The following is a 26,325-nucleotide window of genomic DNA, read 5'->3' as shown; positions in this document are numbered from 1 at the left end:
AAAGTTGAATAAATTTCCTAAAGATATGCATCTAGTAAGATAAGCAGAAGACGGGCTGGAGCAGCAGCCTTTCTTCATCAGGCCTACTCCAGTGTGCTACTAGTACTTTTTGAGGCCTTTGTTGACCTTACAGGATTGGCTCAGTTGTTTTGTTTTGTGATAAGGTCTCCTGTGGTGCAGACTGGCCTCCCTCCGAAGTGCTACAAGGTTGAGATAACCTTGAACTTCTGCTCCTCCTGCCTCCACCACCTCTAACTGTTAAGTCACCAAAGCTTCTGGAATGAGCACCCCCATGTTTTACTTTCTTAGATTCTTCATTCATTTCCTGCCCCCCCCCCCCATTTTCTCAGTTTTCTGACTTCAGGAGGTCAGCATAGAGACGGAATGAAGTCACTACCAGATGCCAGGCAGGGGTTCAGAAGGGCAGGGAAGGAGGAAGGGACACAGGGTGTCTTTCCTTCCTGGCTGATCTGGAGAACACAGATACAAATCACACACAATCACGTTGCTATCTCTTTCTTTTTTTAGGTTGTTACTTTTAGGTAAACCAGAACTTTCTATATTATGTAAACATATAAAACCATATTGATGTGCGTACTCTGCTTCCTCAAAAACAATTACATTTATTTAATGTGCGTCTCTGCGAGTGTACACACACGTGTGCATAGCCAGTGTGTGCATGGCCATGTGTGCATGGCCAGTGTGTGGCGGAGGTCAGAGGACAAGTTGTGGAGGTCAGCTCTCTCTTTTCATCATGTGGGTTCCAGGGACTGGACTTGGTCCCCAGGTTTGCCCACAAGTGTCCTTATCTTCCAGAGCCATGTCATCGGCCTTTAAAGTATTTCTGGGCTCCGCCAACCTCTCTAAACAGGCAAACCTTCCTTTCCTGTTTGAAGAATTTAGCCACATCAGAGGCGTGCTCTCCAAGCCTTAATTTTAATGCATGTCGACAGAGGATCACAGATTCTGATCTGGAACGAAGCCCCAGAGACTTCATTTCTAAAATCCAAGGCGTGTGTGTGTGTGTGTGTGTGTGTGTGTTTGTGATAATTCTGCATGATGCTGACATCATCCTCACAGACATTTTTTTCCTTATAATTTCCAGTTAGGTCTGACTCTCAGGTCATATTCCTCTTCACTCAGCTAACCAGGACCGTCCATCTCAACACTGAATCCTTGCATCTTATAAGAGAAGCGAAGTGACTAAGCACAGACAGACAGCATTCTTGACCTGCCCCCTCTAGTCATTAGTGTCCAGCCCCGAGATGCTCTGTCTCTGTCCCAGCTGGACAGCCCAGTCCCTGACACTTCCTGGTTCCCATTCTGGTGCCTCCAAATCCAGTCCATTACTTTTCCCCTACTTGAAAGTGATTGCATTCTGGGGTCAGGGCTGAAGATTGGAGGAGACAGCAGAGAACAAACATATACAAAAACAAAAATATGACAAAAGCCTTTTGGAGAGAGAGAGTGACTGTGTGTGGTTTATAAGCTTGTATGTATGTAGGTGCGCATACCTATGGCCAGAGGAGAGCGTCGGGTGTCCTGTTCTATTACTGTCTACCTTGTTCTCTTGAGACAGTGTCTCTCATTGAACCTGGAGTGAGGCTGGCAGCCAGCAAGCCCCGATGAGCCTCCTGTCTCTACCCCAGACAGCACTGGGGTTGCAAGGCATCCTCACAGCCATACTGGGGATCCAAACTCAGGTCCTCTTGTTTATGCAGCAATCACTCTGGGCCCCTGCCATGTCTCTAACCCTCTAGGAACCGAGCTGTAATAACCTCATGGTTTTCATTTCAACAGGTGAAGTCGGGCAGTATCTTTGACAATTTCCTTCTAACAAATGATGAAGAGTTTGCTGAAGAGGTCGGAAATAAGACCTGGGGATTAAGAAAGGTGAGGTGTTTTTCCACCTTAAATTCCAGAGGTCCGATTCTGTCATTTGTAAAATCAGGACCCACAATCACTATCCTAGTTCTGGTCACATGACCTTGAGAGACAGAGAACTCACATTCATTGGGCATCTTCCGACTTGTCACTTTGAGCACTTTTCAAAATATGTCTTACTTGGCCCTTAAGGAGACCTTGCAATATAGATATTATTGCATTTCTTAGGTATGGAAACTGAGGTTCAGAGGCTACACTGCCCAAGGTCACACAGCCTTTGACTTGTTGAGTTGGAGCCTGAACCCAGAAACCATTCTCCTTTTGTGGGCCACAATGCCTTCTCAGTGTGCCATTAGAAGGAGATGCCCAATCCACCTCAGAGGAGTGGGAAACCCGAGAGAATGGTATTACTGTTTATCAGCTCCTCCCTTCCCGACACTATTTTATGTGGGGGGTGATATTCGGGACGATGACTTCAGAAGGAAGACATCCTGCATCCAGATGCCCTGGCTCTGCAGCAGGAAGGTCAATCCAAGTAGGTTTATAGCCCGGGCTTAATACTTTAGCAAGAAAGCACCAGACACAGAAGGTAAAGGCAAAAACAACCCCGCCCCCACCTGCCCTGAGCTGGAGAAATGGCTCCTTGAGAAAGCGTGTGCTGTGTAAGCCTTAGGATCAGAGTTCGCATTCCCAGAGCCCACACAAAAGCCATGCGCGTCGTGTTCAGGCACACAGGCTGCGCTAGGCAACTGTTCGGCCACTGAGCTATCTTACGAGAACTTTTCACTTTTTATTTTAAGATGGGGGTCTCACCAAGTTACCCAGGCTGGCTTTGAAGTCACTCCGTAGCCAAGGCTGGCCTTGAACATGTGTTCTTAGTCTTCAGTCTACTAAGGAGTTGAGATTACAGGTCTTTGGCACCAGGCCTGACTCCCAGAGGATCTAACTGAAGCTGTTAGGCGTGGTAGCATTTGCCTTTACCCACTGGGATATCTTGCTGATTCTGTGCTCAGCTTTAAAAATACTCCTTAATCTAGTTTTGTCTTATTTTAACTTAGTGTGATCATCTTTATTTTGTGATACTAGAGATCAAACCCAGAGCTTTGCTCATCCTAGACTGAACCACTCCCCAGCCGTCCAATAGTAATGCTGTGTCGTTATCATATATGAGTGAAGAACGTGAGTTTCCTAGATAGACTGCTCAGGTTCAAATCCAGGCTCCGTCCCTGACTGGTTATATGAACTTGGCCAATTTATTTAACTTTCCTCGTCTATCGATTAGGAAAATTGATAGCAAACTATCTTCTAAGTTCCTAACATCTAGCATGTGTTCAATACATGATAACTACAGCCGGGTGGTGGTGGCGCACGCTTTTAATCCCAGCACTCGGGAGGCAGAGGCAGGCGGATCTCTGTGAGTTCTAGACCAGCCTGGTCTACAAGAGCTAGTTCCAGGACAGGCTCCAAAACCATAGAAAAACCCTGTCTCGAAACCCCCCCCCCCAAAAAAAACATGATAACTACAAACCATGCATTCATTTGACAAATACTTGGTAAGAACCTGTTCACCACAGCAGTTGTTGGGGATATAGCAAAGAAATAAAATTGAGACATTTTTATCTTCGTGGGGTTTATATTCAGTTTGGAGAGAACAAAATATAGAAAGGCCACATGAGCTGGGTATGAGGGCACATCCAACACTGTAAAACTACAGGAAGGGAAGCAGGGATGGAAGGACTAAGAAAGAGTCCACGGTTGGGCATGGTGGTGCACACCTTAAATCCCAGCACTCAGGAGGCAGAGGCAGGTGCATCTCTGTGAGTTCCAGCCTGGCCTGGTCTACATAGTGAGTTCTAAGACAAGCCAGGGCAGCATAGGTCTCAAAAATTTTTTCTTAAAGAAAAAAAAGAAAGCATTCCAGGTCATTCTACACTATGTAACAACACTCTATCTAAAGGACAAAATAAGCAAACAAATAAATAAGAAATCCAAACATCAGATTCCCTCACTTAGGAAATGGGATGAGTAACATACGCACTGCTGTGAGGAACGCAAACAACACACCAACGTTGTCTAGCCTGCGCTGGGCAGTGATAGAGGCACCAAATAAATAGATGATGGAAAAAGTGAAGCATTTAAAAAATTTTTATTACATCTATTTAGAGTGTAAGTGCATGCACATGCCACAGAATGTATGTGGAGGTCAGAGGGCAACTCCTACTATATGAGTCCCAGGGACCAAACTCCGGTCATCAGGCTTGGTCAAGGACCTTTCCTTACTTCCAGCCTCATCTTCCAGCCTACTTTACTTTTTAAATTACTTTATTTTAGTTTTTACTTCATTTTACTTTTCTCATTTTGAGACAGGGTCTTAGGTCAACCTTAAAGTCTTTGTGTATCAGAGGATGACCTTGAACTCCTGATCCTGCTTCCACCTCACAGGTGCTAGGGTTATAGGTATTCAACACTATGCCTAGTTTTATATCTATTTTATTTACAAATGCAAGGTACATCATACATCCAGACATAGATTCCTCTCCTCCCCAGAGGTTCTGAAATTCCTAAGTAAAGGAACACCATCCTAGGAATCTTGAAGCCAACGGGAAGGCTAACAGATGTTTCTAAAGTGTATCTGTTTATATCATCTGTGAAACTTTGAAATTCCACACTCTAAACAGGATGTAGAGCAGCAGTGGAGAGAGCTGTTTGAGGAAATGGAGAAAAAGAAGGAGGCAGAAGAGACCAAAATGAAGAGGGAAAGGGAGCGGGCCAGGCAAGAGGACATCTGGGGACTTGATGAGGAGGATGAGGAGGACAATGAAGAAGACTCTGAGGAGGAACCAGATGAAAAGTCCAAGCTGGAAGACAGCGCGTCTCTGGGTAAAAAGGAAGCCCGCTTTGATCAGAAGGATGAGCTGTAACTGCCCAGGGGAATTCTGCACAGAAGCAAGAGACAGTGCTTTACCAGGGGAAATGCTCATGGTTAGCAATGTGGGAAGGAAAGTGACTCACTCTCTTCAGATAAACTTGGGATTTATATTTCCACTCCCCCTCCATGCTCCATTTGCTTATTGGTAGAAAGGGGATGGTATTTTCTGTTTCATGAGGTGGTTATAGGGACTGGTATATGTGTGTAAAGTATCCAATGCAAATACATTGTAAAATAAAAAAAGGGGGAGTTAACTACTGTTAAAACTGCTATCATTATCATGGTGTTTATGAAATTAATTGTTGGTAAATAAGCTTCTGTATAAACTTGGTTCTCACTTTCAGTTGAGCCCTATTCTCCTGGGGATTTTCTGTTTAAATATATACATTTCTCAGTATTTACTGAGCAGTGCTGACAGTTCTACCCAATGTTTTTCTCTTGTAAATGTAATGAGTACCTAGAAACAAAATCAGAACATCTACTGAGAGCTTGGAAAAATACTTCATGAAATTCACTTTGTTCGTGTCCTAATTTTTAAATGACTGTTACTTGTTTGCAGGTTTGCTGGTCTTATTTCTATCTGCTTTGTTCCACCTTCTCACAGCGTCACTATCTCTTGCATTCTTGTAGTTCTTTGTAGATTAGAAAGCATTTTCCCACGCATTTGCAGCCTGCCTACAATGTGCCCATTCAGTTTTGCAGTGGTCACTGCGGAGGTCATGGCTATCTTTGGTTTACAGGCACAGACACTTGTTCAGGGTCAATCAGTAAGGGGTGGGCCAGTCTCTGAACTCAAGTTCATCTGGTTGCAAAGCTTGTCCTTCTACTGTACCAGGCAATTTGAATGAATATCTATTACTATTGATACAGACTGTGGGCAACCTGTTACATGAAAGAAATGTCCTTTTGGGTGCATTTAAAAAAAAAATCCAACAGTAAAGGAGCCAATAACCATTACATAGGGCTACAAACATGAATCAAGGTGTTCACTAAATATCTACTGGAAAGAACAAACTCAGCACTTGGGAGGTAGAGGCAGGAGGATCGGGAGTTCAGGATCATCCCCAACTACATAGTGAGCTCAAGGTCAACCTAGCCTAAGATCCTGTCTCAAACACAAAACTAAACAACTAAAAAACCAACCAACCAACAAAACAACCAACTCACTCTGCCTATGCCTGCTGGTTTCAGAGACAACTTCATACAGAGAGTAACCTTTGGCCCAGGTATTGGAGAATGTAGAAAAACACAGAACAGATTTTGGAGTTAAAGAACAACAAGGCTAAACAACAGGAATTGGAGTCATGAGATCAGTGAGAGTGCCCGGAAGTTCTTCCTTCCTCCCTGGAGGCTGGGCCCTAGTCAGTTCTGCTTTTTCTGCTTTTTTTTAGAAAAGCAAAACTTTTAAGTTTTAAAAGAATATCTTTTATTTATTCTTTGACAGTTTCATACATATATACATAAGCACCTCATCCCCATTTGTGACAGGATCCCACGGTCTCACTGTGTTGCACTGACCGGCAGAGACCTTTCTATGAAGCATAGGCTAGCTTTGAGCTTCCTCCTACCTCAGCCTTTTGAGTGCTGGAATTACAGACATGAAAAAGCTGTCCAGCTCCTGATGGGGGAGTTGGGACTTGTAAAATAGTCTAGGTTAGGGGCCAGTAAGATGGCTCAATGGTAAAAGCAGCTAGCCACCAAGACCTGAGTCCCATCTCTGAGTTTCACGTGGTAGAAGGAAAGAACCAGCTTAAGTCCTCTAACTTCCACACACATGCATTGTGCACGCACACAAGAATTCCTAAGTAAGACAACTTGTAAGTGGGCAGCTGGGTGTGGGAAGAAACTTGTCTGGATTAGCACACTGCCAGTCCACGGACCGTAGAGAGTTTTCATAGTCAGGTGGAGTGGCCATAGCACACCAACCCTCAAAAGGCAAGGTTTCAAGACAACAAAAAGTTTTAAAATATCATACATGAGCAACACACGATCTCCCTGGCACTGTCGGATACACAGCACATTGAGGGCACCTTAGAGGTGGCAGCCTGGACCCAGAAATGGGCGGCGAAGTGAGCTTCATGCCGCTGATTCTGTGGCACAAACATGGCTTCCTTTCTTCCGCTGAAGGATTCAGGAGAGCACTAACTGGGCCTCTCAGCATTGAGGAGCACACGACACTTCTTGTGAGCAGTGAGAAAGGGGAGAGACATGCAACAAACTCGGTCTCAGGGTTGCGGCTGAGTGACGTGCTTGCTAACATGCACGGTACCCTAGTGCTGGGAGAACTGACAGGTGGCTCTCGGAAGTCTCACCATCTTAATCCGGTTACTAATGTAAAAGAGTCAACAACAAATGAGGTTGTCCAAAAATACCTAAAGCTAGACACTGTAATGGCACAGTATGTTTTTGTTCAGGTCTGTCTCTAACATTTAAAAATGGCTACAACAACAAAATGATATATGCATTACAAAATGTGTATCTCACAGGAAGCTTTTTTAAAATTTAAAATTTTATATATATGTGTGTGTGTGTGTGTGTGTGTGTGTGTGTGTGTGTGTGTTTTACCTGCCTACCACTTGTGTGCCTGGTGCAGGTAGAGGCCAGAAGAGTTCAAATCCCCCGAAACCAGAGTTCCAGATTGTTGGAAGCTGCCGTGTGGGTGCTGGGAATTGAACTAGAGACCTCTGGAAAAGCAGCCAGTGCTCATAGCTGCTGAACCATCTCTGCAGCTCCAGACCACTTGTTGATTTGTTTATTTGTTTGTTTAGTATACAATGTTCTGCCTGCATGTGTCCTTGCAGGCCAGCAGATGGCACCAGATCTCATTACAGGTGGTTGTGAGCCACATGTGGTTGCTGGGAATTGAACTCAGGACTGCTGGAGACACAGTCAGTCCTCTTAACCGTTGAGCTATCTCTTCAGTCTCCCATACCATGCTTTTTAAAGACATTTTGTATTGTGATTGCATTCCTTAAATACCCTCCAAAAATACCCAGCTGAAATTTCTAGGAAGCGGCAGAAGCAAGTAGGCGAGAAAGTCAGTCACGAGGGGCAGAGGACAGAGGAAGGGAGAAGGCAGCCTTGCAAAGATCAGTCCTCTGTTCCAAGGTCAGCTGTTGGCAGGAGTCAGGGAGGAGTGGCAGGCTGGCCGAGGAGCTCTGCATCCCCTTCAAGCCTAGTAGAGCCTGGTGCCACACACACAGATGTTCCTCCTCTGTGCAGCTCAGCCTGCCTTCCAAGTCATCTTGTCTTTTCAGTCTATCTAACAGCCTCTCAGCAAACTCAACACACAGCTGCCTCTCTTTTGATCAGCAAGTGTCTTGATCTCTTCCTCATCTTTGCCCTCAAGCCCTTCTAGTTCAGGCCAGTCAGGGTGATCTCAGCTTACTCTTACTTGTCTCTAGACAGAGGACTCACCTGCTCAGCTGGTTCCTCTGTGGGTTCCAAGCGTCCTTCAATCACAGTTTCGGAGCTGCCTCTTCACACTTCCTATCTGCTTTTTTATTTACTTATTTTTAGACAGGATCTCACTACACAGCCCTGGCTTGCCTGGAATTCAAAACATGAGACCAAGCTCGCCTGGAACTCACAGAGATCCGCCTGCCTCTGCTTCTGTTGTTTAGTTTCTTTGAGTCAGATTTCCATCTTTTAGGACCCAGTTTTCCATAACCTTTGCACTTCTCTCCTGCCATCAGCACATTTTTCTGCTTCCTCGGGCATGATCCTCAGGTCCAAGAGGCCACCACAGATTCAGCCTGCCCCAGGGCCTTTCTCTGTCCACTTCCCTCTTGGGGGCACTGGGCCCTCCTGCTGTGGAGCTTGGATCTTGCACTCCGAGACGGTGATCTGAGCCCCCCCCCTCCCTCCAGCAGGGTTTCCCCACCCTTGTTCTTGCCTGAACTGTGGTCACAACTGCTTTCCATAGGGCTTTTCTTCTAGATTCCACATTCTCTGGATGCTTTAATATATATTAAATTTATATTTTTATACTTTTCAAAATAATTATTTTCAAAAACATAGATTTTTAGCATAAAAATGTTGGAGTTATGTATATGTTAAGAAAAAAAAGCCCAAACTTCTCATTTTCCCCAATGCAGAGACAGTTATCCAGTATTTATTGTGTTGTCTCTAGTTTTTGTGCTCGTTTGCTGACTGATTGGTTTGATTTTGTAGATGACACTTTATCTTTGGTCTCTGACAATGACACTAAAATTTTTCCCCCTTTTCCACACAGAGAACTAAATTTTGTATAATATGTTTTTGTTTGCATATTTTCTTAAAAATATGATTTTTGTTTTATATGAACATATTTTTATTTATGTGACATTATTTAAATTTTATTTTTTAAAAAATATTTTTATGGTTTATTTAACTTTATTTTATGTGCATTGGTGTGAAGGTGTCAGATCCCCTGCAACTGGATCTTCAGACAGTTGTGAGCTGCCATGTGGGTGCTGGAAATTGAACCTGGGTCCTCTGGAAGAACAGTCAGTGCTCTTAACCACTGAGCCATCTCTCCAGCCCTCATTTCGTTATTTTCAATCTTTTCTCTGAGCACTGTTTTACGAGGTTTTAATTTTGTTTAATTTATTATCATTTTACATGTGTGTACATGATGTGCTTGGGGGGCATGTCACAGTATGTTTAGGATTCCCAGCACCCACATCGGCGCAGCTCACAACTACCTGCCATTCCGGTTCCAGGGGATCCGAAGCCCTCTTCTGGCTTCTAATGGCACTCATAGTGACAAACAACCATGTAGGAAAGATACTATTTTTTAAATTTCAATTTCCATATGTATTGAGTGGGGGATTACAATGGTACCTGCTGCACCCAGATGTTGTGGGGTTGAACTTAGGGAGCACATATGAAACCGAGTAACCGGCACACAATTGGTACTCCATAGATGGTCAGCTACTTAGGAAGCCATATGCTGAGAGCCCAGAAGCATCTTATACTGCTGCTTCCAGGAGGCTCACATCACCCCTGAGCATCTCTAAAGCAGCTCACTGTACATTCAACTGCTTATTCTTACTATTCCTTTGGGATGATTCAAAATGACCGCACAGAAAGAGAAGGAGGCCGCAAGATGCGCAAGAGCAGAGAGACCTGATGTCTTTGGGGTGTGTGACCTTGAGCCTGGTCTCGATACTGGGATTACAGGGAAGTGGCATTATTTATTTAATCTTAGCTAATGTTCTCCTTTGTTCAAGGGAAACAATGTTCTTTACATCCTGAGGTTTGGAGGAATAGATGCAGATGCTAATGCCCATCTAGCACTTTAGAAACACTGTGTAACTATGCGGGGTTACAATTTGTGTTTACTATTCTTCCCGAGTGAGTTCTGCTCCAGAGTTCAGCCTTTGGGGAACATGGACCTTTGATGAGGCCTGGTTAAAAAGTTGCTGCTCCTGCAGCTAATGCTCAAATATCCGTCCCTGCCCCTGCAAATTCCCCACTCTTGTGAAAAGCAGCGCTCTGCAGAAGATCTCCACCCACATCCTGCCAGAAAGCAGCTGCTGGGCCTGGGCCTGGGAATACAACCGGCAGGCAAGCACCCATGGGCTTGCCAATGACCTACAAATGCATTCTGCCTTCTTGAAAGTGAGCTGGGCAAATCAATATTTCTCCCTCAGGAATCTGAATCAGGAACCATGAAACGACTGAGGCAATTAGCAGCAATAAAAACCACAGCTAATAGCACATAAAAGAAGAACTGGGAGGTGGAGTGAGGGTATACATGGGAGGAGATAGAATCTAGGCGACAATATTTTAAAGTGGCCAGGGCTCAGAAAGTGTGAGTAAACAGAAGCTATGAAGAAGAAAAGACAGCGGATGTTTATGGAGCAATGCTAGAGTTCCTTCTGTAACAGCAAATGGTGCTGGCCTCTGAGTACAGAAGAGTGATTCCAGGCCAACCTGATCTACGGAGTGAGTTCCAAGACATCTAAGGCTACACAGAGAAACCCTGTCTGGAAAAACAAACAAACAAACAAACAAACAAACAAACGAGTGATTCAGACATAGCACTCGATTTTGGTGAGGAAGAGAAACAAAGCAAGTAAACAAATAAATAATTGCAAATTGCTAAGAGCTAAGAAGAAAATAAATACAGGACTGAGAATCTACTGGGAAGGGACCTAAGAAATAGCCAGGGGAGGCTGGTGAGATGGCTTAACCTGTAAAGGTTCTGGCTACCACGCTGGAAGACCTGAATTTGACTTCCACCCCCAGAAGTCACATGGTGGAGAGAAGCAACTCCTGAAAATTGTCCTCTACCTCAGACTCATAATTGTGGCACTTGAGTGCACTCTTCTCAATAAAGGTTAAAAACATTTTTAAAAAGAATAGCAAAGGAGGAAAGGCTAGAAACTAAAATGAGGTCTGAGGACAAGATGGGACCAGCCACATGATGATCAGGGAGAGGAATGTCTGAGCGGGAACATATAGTGGCCTGTAGGCAGAGAAGAAGCTGGGAGGGGAAGACCCGTGCACAAAGCAAAGGAAAGGAAAGAGGGGGGTCTGGAGGGGTCACTAGGAAACACGTCACAGTGGAGAGTGAGGACTTGGATACGCTACTGAGAGTTTAGTTAGGGTATAGTGAGAAGCCATCAAGGTATTTGAGACTGGCCAGTGGCCTGACCCAATGTGGTGTGGTAAATAGTTTTAAAAGCTGAGGAATTGGGCCAGCACGGCATTGGGCTCTGTGGGTAAAGGTGCCTGCTGAGGAAGACTGCCTGCCGACTTGAGTTCCATCCTTGGGACCAAGGTAAAAGTGGAAAAAAAACAGTTCCATGAAAATTTCCTTTAAATTAAAACACACACACTGTAGTGGGGGCTACCTCACACTGTGTACACATACATATAATGATAATTTTTTAAACTGTTTAAAGGCTACAGGCTGTTTGGGTGGAGATCTAAGTCCCATCATTTATCAAATGTGTGACCTTGAATAAATTTATTAATCTTTCTGTGCTCTATAAAATTGAGGTAGATTTTTTTTTCATGGAATTGTGGAAATTTTAAAGAAGAGGGAAAAAAGCTCTCTCTCCCTTCCCTTCCCTTTCTTTGTGTGTGTGTGTGTGTGTGTGTGTGTGTGTGTGTGTGTACAGATAGCTAGCTAGCTATAGAAATAGATATAGTAGTTGAGCTAGGTTTTGACACATATCAAATATCTAAGAACTATACAGAGCTATTATTAATTTATGATTATTGTTGTTACAAAGCCTTGTTTTGTAGCTAAGGCTGGCCACTCAGTCCTCCTGCCTCAACCTCCTGAGTGCTGTGATTACGGGCATGTGCTCCCAAGCTGGTTAAGCACATGATTTTTTCTTTTTCCTTTTTTCCTTCCTTTTTTCCTTCCTTCCTTCCTTCCTTCCTTCCTTCCTTCCTTCCTTCCTTCCTTCCTTCCTTCCTTCCTTCCTTCCTTCCTTTCTTTTCCCTCTTTCAAGACAGGGTTTCTCTGTGTAGCCTTGGCTGTCCTGGAATTTGCTCTGTAGACCAGGCTGGCTTCACAAAAGATCTACCTGCCTCTGCCTCCTTTATTCTGGGATTAAAGGCATGTGCTAGCCACCACAACCATTTGGCCTACTTTTTAAAGTTATTCTAGCTATTATACAGAAAACAAGTGTGTGGGAAATGGAGAGGAGGAGTGCCTGAGGGGAGGCCAGCTATACAGAGAGTGAGTACTCTGAAATGGTGTGGTATTAAGGCAGTCAGGCGTGTCTAATTGGACATAATTTTGAAGTGAAATGTGGATTTTGCAGGTAGGTTGAGTATTGTAATTGAGGAAAACAGAGGAATGGAGAACAGCTTCACAGGTTCTGGCTAAAGCAAGGAGACAAATGGCTGACATTTACTTGGAGGAGGGATTCTGGGAGGAGCAGGTCTGCAGAGAAATGAGAAGTTCTATTTTAGACATCTTAAACTTGAGAGTTCATGAGAAATATATGTGGATGTCAGCACACAGTAGGTTGTAAGTTTTGAAACCAGGGAAGTCTGGGGTGAAGGTATGAATTTTGAAGTCATCAGCAAGTCAGCATTTGAAAATAGAAATAGTTGAGACTCTACAAAGGCAGACAGGAGACAGAAGGGAGCCATGAAGAGGCCGAGGAATGGTAAATTTTAGGGTAGGCAAATAGAGAAAGGGGAACAAGCAGAAGCTGTGAAAGAAGAAAAAGTGAGAGGCGGCTGCTATCAGAAACCAGAGTGGAGAATGTTTCAAGAACAGTCTCAGCTGATGTAGCAAGGGAACCAGAGAGGCGAGAGCACCACAGAGGAGGAGGTTCCTTCATGGTGAGGGCCCAAGTAAGAACCACAATTCACAGGCACTTTCTCTGTGTGCCTCCCCACACTGCGGCGGTGAGCTGCTCTACTCCCCCACACTGTCCTCCACTATAACGAACTGAGACCCTGAGACCTTGGGCCAACATGAATAATCCTCCTGCTCTTAAAAAACAGACAAAAAAAAAAAAAGGCACCAGTGAGATGGCTCAGTGGGTAAAGGTGCTTGTCATCAAGTCTGATGTCCTATATTAGATCCTGGGGCCCACATAGTGGCAGGAGAGAGCCAGTTCGGAAGACCTGGGTCCTAGGATGAATCACAGGTGACAGCACATGTGTTAAAAATGAAACAATGCACAGAAAGCAGGCATAACTCCCACAGTCGGATGACACACAGATTTGTAGAACATTCTATGCACCTTCTGCAGGGATTTGAATTTGGGAACAATACTAACTTTTCCATATTCAAAGTGAAAAACAAATAAACAAGAATGGGTATCTTAAGCCAGGTATGGTGGCACACATCTTTTGTCCCAGAACTCAGAAGGCAGGGAAAGCCGGCAGCTCTTTGTGAGTTAAGAGGCCAGCCTGGTTTACATAGTAATTTTGGGGCCAGCCAGGGTTACATGGTGACCTTGTCAAAAAGAATATGTATTTTGAAAATGAATATCAACAAAAACAAATGAATTTGACTACGTTTAAGTACATGATACACTGGCTTTGAAGGGAAGAAAGACCAATCCATGTATTTTTTTTTTCAGTGCAGTACTTTCAATATATACACGCCTATTACTCTAAAAACAAAGCAAAACTGCAAGAAAATCCTGAATCCTATTTAGTGGGATATTTTGGTAATGGAATCAATGCAGCAATTCTGAAACTATTTTGTGTATTACAACATTGAATATACAAAGGAAGACATTGGTGTCGTTGGGAGCCAGAGTTGTCACTGTGGGGAAAGAGAGATGCAAATAAAGAAAAACCCTAAGGGGCTAGAATTAGAAGTACCAGCAATGAATTGATGACTAAACACAGTTAACTAAATTCAACTGCCATTTCAACCCCCTTAGCTTTGTTTGTTAAAAGGGCTTACGAGCCATTTATACACTCAGTAGCAATGAGCATATCTGGTGCCCAGATCTTGGTTTCTAAACATCCATTCCTTACCATACAGGAAGTTCTCGGGAAAAATGGCTGACACTGACTTCCAGAAACAGCCAGTGAAAGCACAAAATGAACCTGGGACAACTTATTAAGAAAGCAAGGAGGTGCTGAGATTGAAAGGATACAGAAGGTAGCTTGAAGGGGTTCTCACTATTCAACATTGGGACAAGTTAGATAATAAAAAATGCAGAGACAGTGATAGAGTATAGCCTAGTAAATAAGAGTCTACATGTTTATACTGATGGTCATATATAAGCATATAAATAAATGAGGCATGGTGCTGCATTCCTGTAACCACAGCACTCTGAAGATGAAGGCTGGAGGGAGGGCCAACAGCTGAAGGTCATTTTCGGTTACGAAATACATCTGAAGCCAGCATGGGCCGCATGAAACCCGAGGGTAGGGGAGAAAGAAGACTATCTTAGTTATAGTAAAATGCCACCTAAAATTGTAAAGGAAATGACAAAGTTACAAAGTGCCTGTTACCCAGGTGTGGCGGGACAATCACAGCACTTCAAAGTCAACCATACCCAGGCAGTGTTACCGACTGTCCTGACTCTCAGAAGAAAATATCAATCTAATTACACAAAAGCATGAGACAAACTCCAGCAGGGTTTTCTGACACCGGCAAAGTATTGGGGTGTGCTGGTGCTTGCCTTTAATCTCAGCATTTGGGGGATAGAGGAGGAGAACTGAAAGCTCAAGGTAACGCTGTCTCAAAGACACAAGAGTTAATAAAATCCAAAATGTGATATGGCATGAATAATAATGGAAGCCTGAAGACCCTACTCGAGCTTAAAAAAGACTGAGGAGTCGCACTGTTTAAATGCAGCGCACGGTGTCGGCTGGGCACTCAGACACTAGCTGAGGTCTAGACTGCTGATAGAGCGTTACAGGCCCAATTAGGAAACTTTGAGTAAGTGGTTTAGTTTGTGTCTCTGTTTCTGTGACAAAACACTAACCAGGAGCAACATGGGGGAGGAAAGGGTTTGCTTCAGCTTCCGGGTCCCAGTCCGTTCCTGAGCGAACTCAGCAGGAGTGCGGGACAGGAACCCGAAGCACAGAACTCCAAGGAGATGGTGCGCCTTTTGGCTCGCTTTTCTCTCGTTTGCTCCGCGAACTTTCAAAAGCTTAAAAACAAGTTAAATGGTCTCTTATCCCAAGAGGGAAAAACCAGGCACAGTCAGATCAAAGCAAACCCGAAATGTAACAGTGAAAGTTACTTAGTGTCTGGAACTCAAATCAAGATTTTCTGGGCTCCAAAGAACTTGGGCAGTCCCAGTCCTTCTGCTCCGATACCAGCAGCACACACAGCTTGTTTTTCCTGGTAGGCTCAGACTTGTTCCACTCCATGCTTGCTGCTATCCTGAGGGATGGCCACCCCATGATCCTTCAACCACTGCCTTCCCTGGTCTCTCAGGGACTCTGACACTTCCCATGGTGCCAGGCTCCAGCTTCTTTCCATGACTCCCCACCCCTCAGTCCAGGAGTTTGCTCGCGACTGAGGATGTACCAGGCATCTCCTGGCCTCCTTTGTTGAGATTTAGACCCTGTCACGCAGTACCAAGCTTCAGCTGTTGTCCATTACCCGCTTTAAACTTTCAAAGCGAGTACCGGTTAGGAAACTGTTACACATTGTTTACCAAGTTCTGCTGCAAGCTTGATATGCAGCCTTGCTTCTTGACTGGACCTGAGCTTCTGTGTTACCCTGAGGAACCACTTCCTAGAAGATTTCACCTCAGTGATGTTTGTCTCCTGTTAATCACAGATGACTTTCTAGCCCCAGCTAACTAGCATTGTCCCTTTAAAGCAAGAGTTTCACTTCCACTTTCTCTTTTTTTAGACGCGGTCTGTCTGTGTAGCCCCAGCTGGAACTAAGGGAGCTCTGCCCGCCCCTGTCTTCTGCTGGGATTATGGTCTTGCACCACCATGCCCAGCTGCTTCCACAGATTCTTAATTCAAATGTATCACATGAACATCCATGATAAAATCTTGGAGGGGGGGGTCTCAAACTTTCCTCTGCAATTTCACAAACTAGACTTCCATCTGCTTTTCCCTTGACATTCTTATCAACCATGACTTTTCCAGCCCCAAACTCCCAAAATCCTTTTACAATCTTCCTCCAAAACAATACAGTTGAGTTCATCAGAGCACTCTCTAGAACTATTTTTTTTTCCTCATTTGGTTTCCTTTGCTGTGATAAATGCCATAATGGCCAAAAAGCAACTTGGGAGAGGAAAGGGTTTACCTCAGCCTACAGGCCACAGTCCATCACTGAAGGAAATCAGGCCGGAGCACAAGGCAGGAACCTGAAGCAGAAACAGCACAGAGTCCACCAGGGGAAAGGTGTGTACTGGCTTGCTCAGCTACCTTTCTTATGCAGTCCAAGCCCATCTGCTCAGAGATAGGACTGAGCACAGGGGATGCTTCCCCCAACATCAATCAGCAATGAAGAAAATATCCCACAGACTTACCCACAGGCCAATCTGATGGAGGCAACCCCTTAATAGAGAGTCCCCCTTCCCAGGTATGTTTAGGTTTATATCAAGTTGACTAAAACTAGCCAGTACAGTAAGGCCATGCACAATTAGAACAATTAAAATTTTCTGAATTTGTTCATAAATTTAGGTGGCTCTATAGATATAGAAAAGAATGTCTTTGTTCTTAGGAAATACAAACGGGGAAAAAAAGACAAATAGGAATGGGGATGTGGTTCAGTTGACAGAATGTTTGCTTAGCATGCACAAAGCTCCGTGACTGATCTTCACCACTGCACTAAAAAGACAAGGTGTGGACTGAACATGCCAACATTCTGCAGATGGAGGCAGGAGGACCAGAGCTTCAAAGCCATCTTCAGCTACATAGCGAGTTCAAGGCCACTCTGGACTATGGTAGGTCCTGCCTGGAACAAACAAAAACTTGACAATAAAAAAGAGAATATACACTGAGTGAGGGTTGGAGTATAACTCAGTCGTAGGATGCTTGCCAGCAAGCACAAAGACCTGGGTTCAATCCCCAACACTACAAAGACAAAGAGAAAAAGCCATGAGGGGAAGCAAAGAAATGGACCCAGAGCGAGAGTCAATGGTCATACAATGGTCAAATAGCTCTCTAAAGGTACTGTCTGGATGTCATGGCACACGATTGTCTCCCGATCCCAGATACAGAGAGGCTGATGCAGGAGAATCACAGGGTTTTGTTTCTTTGTTTGTTTATTTATTTATTCATTTATGAGACAGGGTGTCTCTGTGGTTTTTGGTGCCTGTCTTGGAACTAGCTCTTGTAGATCAGGCTGGCCTCAAACTCACAAAAATCCACCTGCCTCTGCCTCCCGAGTGCTGGGATTAAAGGCATGCACCACCACCAACTGGTGAGCATCACAGACTTAAAGTCATAGAAAACATATTAAGATCCTGCCCCTGCCACAAGATAGAAAGTTCACAGATACTAAAACAGATTTGATCGCTATGAAAACCAGGCTCTTCTCGGACCTTTCTTTTCTCACTTCTGTCTTTGCTCTTTTCTCTTCTCTTTTTTCCTCTCCTCTTCTTGGGTACTGTCTCTGTGTGTGCATGTTTGGATACATATGTTTACCTGTGCAAGTATATGTGGATAGACTGACCATTGTGGGATCCTTCTGCCTCTGCTTCCGGGCATTGAGATTACAGCCACATATCACTGCGCCTGGCTTTCACGTAGGCTCTGAGGATATGAACTGGGTCCTCGTGTTTGCACGGCAGGCACCTTATCCACTGAGCCATCTATCTCCTCAACTCTTTTTTTTTTTTTTTTTTTTTTTTAAGAAGTATCTCATCAGGCGCAGTCTGGCTTTAAACTGAACTCTTTATGTAGGGAGGATGACCTTGAATTACTGCAGACCTTCCTGTCTCCTTCCTCCCAAATATAGGAATTACAGGCATGTGCCACCATGTCAATTAAGCCCTCTTTGAAAAGACGGAGAGGGGAGAAAGAGCCCTTTAAGTCCTTTGATTTGCTTGTCTTTCTATAGACACTATTAGTTCCTTTGAAGACATATTTTATGTTTATGAAACCAGAAGACATTTGGGCCATCACCACTTGAGGGCAGTGCTAAATGATGCTGCATCTTCCTGGTTTTACTGTTTCATCTGCTGAACAGAACAATCAGAAGAATCAGGACAATTTGACAGCTCTAGTGAGGTCTAGAGACGAGACTCAGCTGGGAAAGAGCTTGCCTGCCATGCGTGAAGCCCAGGTTACAGCGCAGGATGGTTCATGCCTATAATCCTAGCACTTGAGAAATAGAGGTAGGAATATCAGAAGTTCAAGGTCATTCTCAGCTACATATTGAGTTTGAGACCAGTCTGATCTACAGAGGAAACCCCTATCTAAAACAAAACAAAACCAGAAAAGAAAATGCTAATGTTGCCTAGGAATTATGCTACATTGACAAGTCCATCTGGTTTCCCTAAACACCTGTCACATAGTTGCTCATAATTGTTGTCAAGATTTTTCATTTTTCATGTCTTATTCTCATTTTATGCCCCTCCCTTTGCTTTCTTCTCAAAGCTTATGACATTTTTTTCACACCTTATTTTATATTATGAACCAGTACTCCATTTTTTTTTAAAAAAATCCATTACACAGAGTAAAGGGTCTCATCAAATGCTTCATTCTTTTTTATTGTTAAATAACATTTCATGGTATGAAGACATACAGGTGTTTTTAATGGGAGTGGTGGTGCATGCCTATAATCTAAGTAAGTGCTTAGGAAAGAATCAGGAGAATCAAGAGTTCAAGGTCATCCTCAGTTATATTATTATTATATTATAAATTTTTTCTTTTGGGTTATTGAGACAAGGTTTCTCTGTGTAATTTTGGAGCTTTGGAGCCTGTCCTGGAGCTCATTCTGTAGACCAGGCTGGCTTCAAACTCAAAGAGATCTGCCTGCCTCTTCTTCCTGAGTGCTAGGATTAAAGGTGTGCACCACCAACACCTGACTATATTATAATTTATATTATTAGTAGTGTATTATTATTAGAGGCCAGCCCAGAAGACATGAGGCCTTGCTTGTCTCAAACAAAGCAAAAAGCCCTAGACATCAAATGTATTTATCTGTTTACAAGTTAGTGGACAGTTGACAATCATGAATAATACTATTATGAGCATTCATAAAGAAGCTTTTGTGCAGACAAAATTTTTGATTCTTTTGGCTATGTATCTAAGAGTAGGGTTGTTTGGGCATATGTTAACTCTGTGTAACTTTTTAAGGAACTGAAAAGCTGTTTTCTATTGATTGTACCATTTCACATCTTCACCAGCAACATGTGAGGATTTTAGTATCTTTTAAAGGCTATTTTATTCATGTATTAATGGTATATAGGTGTGTGTGTGTGTGTGTGTGTTCTCTCCTTCCACAGTGGGTGGGTTCAGGGGACTGAATTCAGTCCTCTGTAGCAAATGCTTTATAGCTGCTGAGCCATCTCACTGACCTGAGGGTTCATGTCTCTGACAAAATTGGATAACAAAATAATGTTGACTATTCTTTTCATATGAAGATACTGAGTGGTTTCCCATTTTAAAAATATGTAGCAAATTTAACAGGTATACAGCAATATCTCATCGCAGCTTTGATTTGTACTTCCCTGATGACTAATGGTGTTGGTTTAATGTTTGATTTTAGTTTTCTTTCTTTCTTTTTTTTTTTTTTTTTTTTGCCAGTTGTATAGCTATAAGTCAGGGTTTCTCTATGTAACAACACTGACTGTCCTGGAACTCACTCTGTAGATCAGAATGACCTTGAATTCATAGAGATCCACCTGCCTCTGCCTCTGCCTCCCAAGTGCTGGGATTAAAAATGTGTGCCACCACCACCTGACCCATTTTTCTTTTTAAAGAGGTAGCCTAGGTTTCTCAGTCTGACCCAAGCTCTTGGGCTGGATGGGTACACGCATTCATCATACCTGTTCCATTCAACAGTCATTTTCAAGTGAAACCTTAGTGTTTTACTCAAACTGGTCTCAAACTCCTGGGCTCAACTGATGCCCTCCCTTCAGCTTCCCAAATGCTGATACTCCCAGTGTGTACCATCACACCTAGCTTCTGTCATTTTTTTTTTTTTGAGACAGGATCTCATGTATCCCATGCTGGTGCTGTGGGATAACGCTCTTGTACACTGTAAAGATTTGTCACTCATATTGGTTTAATAAAATGCTGATTGGCCTGTAGCCAGGTAGGAAGTATAGGCGGGGTAACCAGACTAGGAGAATTCTGAAAAGAGGAGAGGCAGAGAGTCAGTCACCAGCCAGATGCAGAGGAAGCAAGACGAGAATGCCTCACTGAGTAAGATAGCAAGCCAAGTGGCTAAACATAGATAAGAATTATGGGTTAATTTAAGTTGTAAGAGCTAGTTAATAATAAGCCTGACCTGGTAGGACAAGCAATTTATAATTAATATGAGTCTCTGGGGTGTTTCTTTGGGACTGAATGGCTGCAGGACCAGGTGTCTATATTCTGGCCTGCCACTGAGGGTGACCTTAAACTGGATTTTCCTGCCTCTACTATTCCTGAGTGCTGGAATTACCACACCCAGTTTGCGTGGCACTGGGGATTGAATTCAGAGCTCATACATGATAGGCAAGCACTTTACCAATTGAACTACACCCTAGCCCTATTAATTAAAAAACATTACATTTTAAAATGTGTGTGCTTGTGTGCACACGTGCATATAATCAGGGGACAAACTATGGGTGTAGGTTCTCTGCTGCCAATGTGTGAGGTCCATGGATTCACCTTAGGTTGTTCGACTTAGCAACAGGCACCTTTACCAGATAAGCCATTTTACTAGCCAAAAGCCATGGACTTTTGTGTTTTAATTTTGCATCTTGCTTGTTTGCTGTAAGTGTCTATCAAATCTAATTGCAAAAAGAACCCAGTAGGGTCTTCTAGATATAGGACCATGCAATCTGTAAACAGGGAGACTTTGACTTCGGCCTCCTTGCTTGTATCCTGTTTCTTTCTTTCTTTTGCAGTACTGCTTTAACTAACAGAGGAAGCACTCTGCAGGATAGGAATGAAGAGCGTACGGCCCTTGGCTCACTCTTGGTTTAGAGGGCACGCTTTCTGCTTTCCCCCCATTTTCTATGATCTTGGCTCTGTATGTCTGACAGAGCTATATAGGTTGAACTTTTTATTCCTATTTTCTTCAGGGATTTTATTATAAGGAGATAGTGAACATTGTCAAAGACCATTTTTTTTTGCACGTATTCTACGTGACTTCTATTCTTAATGCCTATTTATGTACTGCATTACATTTATCTACTTATTTATCTATTTGGTTTATTTGAGGCAGTCTTGTGTAGCTCATGCTTGCCTCTTATTAACTGTGTAGCCAAAGATGACCTTGAACTCCTGGCCCACCTGCTTCCACTTCCTGTGCCAGAATCACAGGTGTGTCATTCTATGCCTGGCTTTATTTGGATTTTTTTGAGGCAGGGTCTCACGCCGTTTCACCTGGTCTGAAACTCTCTATCTAACTGAAGATGGCCTTATATTCCTTTCCTCATCTTCCTGTCTCTACCCCGCAGGTGCTGAGATTATATGTGTGCCACCATGTCCAGTAGAACTGGTTTATTCTAATCGTGTGTACGAATATATGTGTGTGCATGCATGTCGATTTCAATTCAGTTGTGCTCATTTTTTTAAAGGCTGGCTTTATTGTATGTGTGCCCATCTTAACATAGAAAGTGCAAACCGCAGGCTCAAGGAGAGCCTTTGTTTCCAAGTAATAGTTGGAGCACAATAGAGGAGGACACCTTCCTAGTTTCTGTGCACAAGCACATACATGTGTGCATACGCTCAACAGACAGACAGATAAATACATCTTTAAAAAGGAACTAGATTTGAAAATGCCAGCAACATAAAGCAGTAGGTACCACTTTTGCTCCCAGTGGTGATTTTTGTTTATCTGGTTTAATTATAATAAACCAGAATCTCTAGAGACTCAATTCTTTAAAGCCTGTCTCAGCTTACTCCTGATTCTGTCCGGGTTATTCTCTAATTTGTCTTTTATCCTGTTAGTTCTTCCCTGTATACTATGTTTCATTTTATCAAACATCTCAGCATAGTCAGAATGCACTTGTTTTTCTGTACTTTGTAGACGTCCTTTACCTCCAAAGACCTGGCCCCCACCGTAAGCCAGGTATTATAAGGTCGATGAGAAGTCCGTGTTTGTTATTTTAAAAATGTTATTTTTTTTGTGAATGGGTCTTTTGCCTGCATGTGTGTCTGTGCATCATGTGCATCCAGTGTCTTTGGAGGCCAGAAGATATTGTCAGCTTCCCCAGAGACTGGAGTCCACTGTGGGGATTATCAGGATCTAACTGGGTCCTCTGGAAGAGCAGCCAGTATTCTTAACCGCTGAGCCATTGCTCCAGCCCCAGGTTTTGTCTCTTGTTTGTTTAAGGGTTTATTTATTTTATGTGTATGAATGTTTTGTCTGCACCTGTCAGTGTACCACATACACTGTGGAGGCCAGAAGAGGGCGTCAGGTCCTTTGGAAATGGAGTTAGAGGTGCTTGAGAGCCGCCTGATGTGGGTGCTGGGAACCAAACTTGGGTCCTCAGCAAGAGCAGTAAATGTTCTTGACAGTCCCCTCCCACTACCCTGTAGGTTTTAACAGGGAAAGTATAAGACCAGAATGATGTTTTCAGAAGATCATGGTGTGGCAAAGAGCATGAGCACAGAAAGGAGCATTAGTTAAGATGCTGGTCCAGGAGAAAGAGGGCAGCCAGGGAAAGAGGGAGGAGCTATCAGGTATGGATAGGCTGTGAAAATAAAGCTAGAACTTTGGATACATACTGGAGACTTAGTTACCAGAACTTGCTGATAGACTGGGCTTAGGCTGTGAGAGAAAGCACAGAATTCCAGGGAGAAAGGGATCAGGAGCCTGGACAAAGCAGGCTTTATCTGTGTTGTAAAGTGAGATATTCAATATACAGTCATGTGTAAGCTAAGACACAACAGTGATTGTGGCTTTAAAAGACCTTCGACTGAAAGAGCTGTCTATTTTCATTATGCATGTTTAAGAAGGGTGTTTTCATTTTCCTCCCTGCTACATGCACCAACATTGTCATCATTTGAAAAGCACCTGGCACTGAGCTCGGCTCTTTTACAGAAATCACTGGGTTTTCCCCTGAACCCCAAGAAAAATATCCTTGCTTGTGGTTTGACTAAGGTCATAGACAGTAAGGGGCTGAGCTGAGATTTGAAGTCAGATTTGACTCTGAAACTTATGCTTTTCTCACTGCATTGAGTCAAAGTTACAGCATCAGAAACACACTAAACTCTCAAAATGTGGCCGTTCTCTCTGCCTCTTTTCTTCTTGACAGGGAGGTATGTAGCATAGGCTGGCTTTGAACTCTATGTCACTGAGTCTGAGTGCTTGAACATCTGATCTACCTCCCAATTGCTGGTATGTTGGGGAATGTTATTTTAAGGTGTGTGACTTTTGGTTACGCTGCATTTGTCCAACCCTGTGAAGCTGTGTTACTGTGCCTGTCTAAAACCCCTGATGGTCTAATAAAGAGCTGAACAGCCACTAACAAGGCAGGAGCAAGGATAGGCAGGGCTGGCAGAGGGTATAAATAGAAGAAGAAGAGAGGAAGGAGCAGAGCAACAAGAGAACAAGGGGAGGAGGACGTCAGGGGCCAGCCAGCCAGCTACCTAGCCACCCAGCCAGCCAGCCAGCCACGGAGTAAGAAGGAAAGTAAGATATACAGAAATAAGAAAGATACAAGCCCAGAGGGAAAAGGCAGATGGGATAACTTAAGTAAAGCTGGCAAGAAACAAACCAAACTAAAGCAGGGCATTTATAACTAAGAATAAGCCTCTGTGTGTGATTTATTTGGGAGGTGGATGGTGGGCCCCCCAAAATGTCAAAAGAGTGAAATGTTACATTACACTGGGATTATAGATTTATACCACTATGCCCCGTTTCATATATTTCTTGTGATACAGCCTGGGGCTTCATACATGCCAGGCAAGCACTCTGCCAACTGGGCTACATCTCCAGTCCTCTTCAAACTTTTGCCCTCAACACTTTAAGTTTTGTTGATTTTCATGTGTCCTACTTTAGAGCCCAAAGCTGGGAAGCTAGACAGCTTTGTTCTGTTTGTAGCCTGTCCTCTGACTTGCCTTGTGATTGAAGACAAGCCTCTTCATTTGATGGTGCCTCGGCATTCACACATGTTGAGCAGGGCTAGTAATTACTTACGGGGGAAAAAAAAAGCTTTGAAATCTGCAGATGAAAGGACCTGCAGCCACGAGTACAAATATTTTCTTTCCCAGGGTTCTCTTTGATTTCTTGTGGTTTCCAGGACCTTACATAAGAGAGGGAAATGAAAGGAAGGAAATAGGGCAAGTGTAGAACTGCAGTTGCTGCCTCACTAAGAGCCAATGACACTTTGAGAACAACAACTGAATAATTTCCCTAACTCTAGGGTATTTAACAAATATCACTAATGGATGAAAAAAATCATTAAGTAGAGTTTTTGAAAACCTTAAAAATGATTTTGTTTTTCAGTTCAGGTTACTCAAACCTTGAATATTCTCCAGTAGGCAAGAAAGCTCATGCTAATGAATACAGGCTCTGCTGCATGCTAGGCACCAGGCTTTTTACATGTAACCTTAATCATCATAATATTATCATCAAGTTGCTATATGACCTTCAGTTTGCAGAGGAGGCAACCATGGCTTGGTGTCACTCACTGACTTGTCCAAAGTTATATATATATATATATATATATATATATATATATATATATAAATAAAAGAAATACAGAGCAAAGAACGGACCTGGTTGGATTTTCCCGGCTCTAAATTCAGCTGTTCCCAGGACATCCCATTGTACTGAAGTCTTGGTGATGACAATCTTGAATTGTCTTATGACACCCTGGGTGTCTATGGCATTTAAAAATCTTTTACTGTTTGTCCTCTTCATGGCCCAGACCCTGGTACAGGACAGTTATTGGAGTAGCACAATTGCTATTATTGTATAGTCTCACACATTCTTGAGGCCCTGGGTAATTCTGAAGACTGCTGAGCTGTATTTATGAAGCCAGCGGCTTGGAAGCATGAGCTCTCCATTGCCATTACAATCGCAGTACAACTTTGTTTTCCAGGGTAGCACCATTTCCGTGGAAGGCCTGTCACAGAGATTCGTGCACACAAACCGCTCTTTGTACATCCAGAGGTCCTCACCGCCTCCCCTCATCGTTTCAGTTATCCTGCATCTCTCGGCTGTACAGATGCTGACATCACACATGCGTGGTGTTCATGAAAGACTGATATGACATCTGCTTTCAAAAGTTGGGAAACAAAGAAACAGAAACGCGAAGATTTCCTTTAAGGATAGGTTCAGGAATGGGAAAGTTAGAATAGCGAAGGGGCAAGTCCAAGGGCAAAGCTGTCTGTGATTTAAAGGCTCCTCGTCAGGCTCATCCCAAGTTTAGGCTTATCACAAATCCACATTTCCCGTTCCGTTTTCCAGGCTCAGAATTCCAGTTTATGCTGTCTTCTTGGGGGCTATTTCTCCAGGATGCTAACAATACACATTATTAAAGAAATCAGGTTTGAGTCAGAAGACCTGTGAATTATGAATTTGAACAAATTTCTCTTCTGTATAGTTAGGTAGAAGCAATCCTTATCGGGTTGTTGTAAAGACAAGTTTGGTTCTTAGTGTCCAGATTATAGTCATCAGATACAACTTTAGTTCTTAGGGAGCATCTACCTTTTAATGACAGGGATACAAGTGTCGGGTGTTCAAGACAGTCCCTCCGCCTTCTTGTAACTAATAACTTGTAACTACAGAGCCACTTAGTAATTAGACGGTTGACTGAAAAGTAGGGAGTGAGTGGTGACTTTACATAATGGTATTGTATAAATATCAGTTACTGAAGATACAGAGTCCAGGCCAGTCTTTGTCATAGACCATTTATGAATGATGTCTAATATTTATACTATCCGTACAAAGTGGTTATTATTATATTAGAAGGACATGCCAGGAATTTGAAGCTTAGAGCCTGAGA

The 26,325-nt window shown here is 43.3% G+C and overlaps 1 protein-coding gene and 1 long non-coding RNA gene across 5 annotated transcripts in view; one reads left to right on the top strand and one right to left on the bottom strand.

Annotated features, from left to right (window-relative positions):
- LOC126497914 (calreticulin-like) overlaps window positions 1–5,313 on the top strand; it is a 29,101-nt gene extending 23,788 nt beyond the window's left edge. The window contains exons 7-8 of one of the 3 annotated variants that reach the window (XM_050136161.1): window positions 1,801–1,893; window positions 4,563–5,313. In XM_050136161.1, coding sequence (XP_049992118.1) covers window positions 1,801–1,893; window positions 4,563–4,805 — 336 coding nt within the window. In that variant the 3' untranslated portion in view covers window positions 4,806–5,313. The remainder of the gene's footprint in view (window positions 1–1,800; window positions 1,894–4,562) is intronic. The other 2 variants (XM_050136160.1, XM_050136162.1) reach the window with 2 other exon arrangements.
- The window catches only part of LOC126497917 (uncharacterized), a 54,133-nt gene that overhangs the window by 23,199 nt on the left and 4,609 nt on the right, over window positions 1–26,325 (bottom strand). The gene's annotated exons all lie outside the window — the stretch shown is intronic.

This window comes from Alexandromys fortis, unplaced genomic scaffold (assembly GCF_014885135.2).
Source record: "Alexandromys fortis isolate MF-2015 unplaced genomic scaffold, M_Fortis_MF-2015_v1.1 scaffold_13, whole genome shotgun sequence".
NCBI classification, from domain to species: domain Eukaryota; kingdom Metazoa; phylum Chordata; class Mammalia; order Rodentia; family Cricetidae; genus Alexandromys; species Alexandromys fortis.
This window is presented reverse-complemented; position numbering and strand designations above follow the sequence as displayed.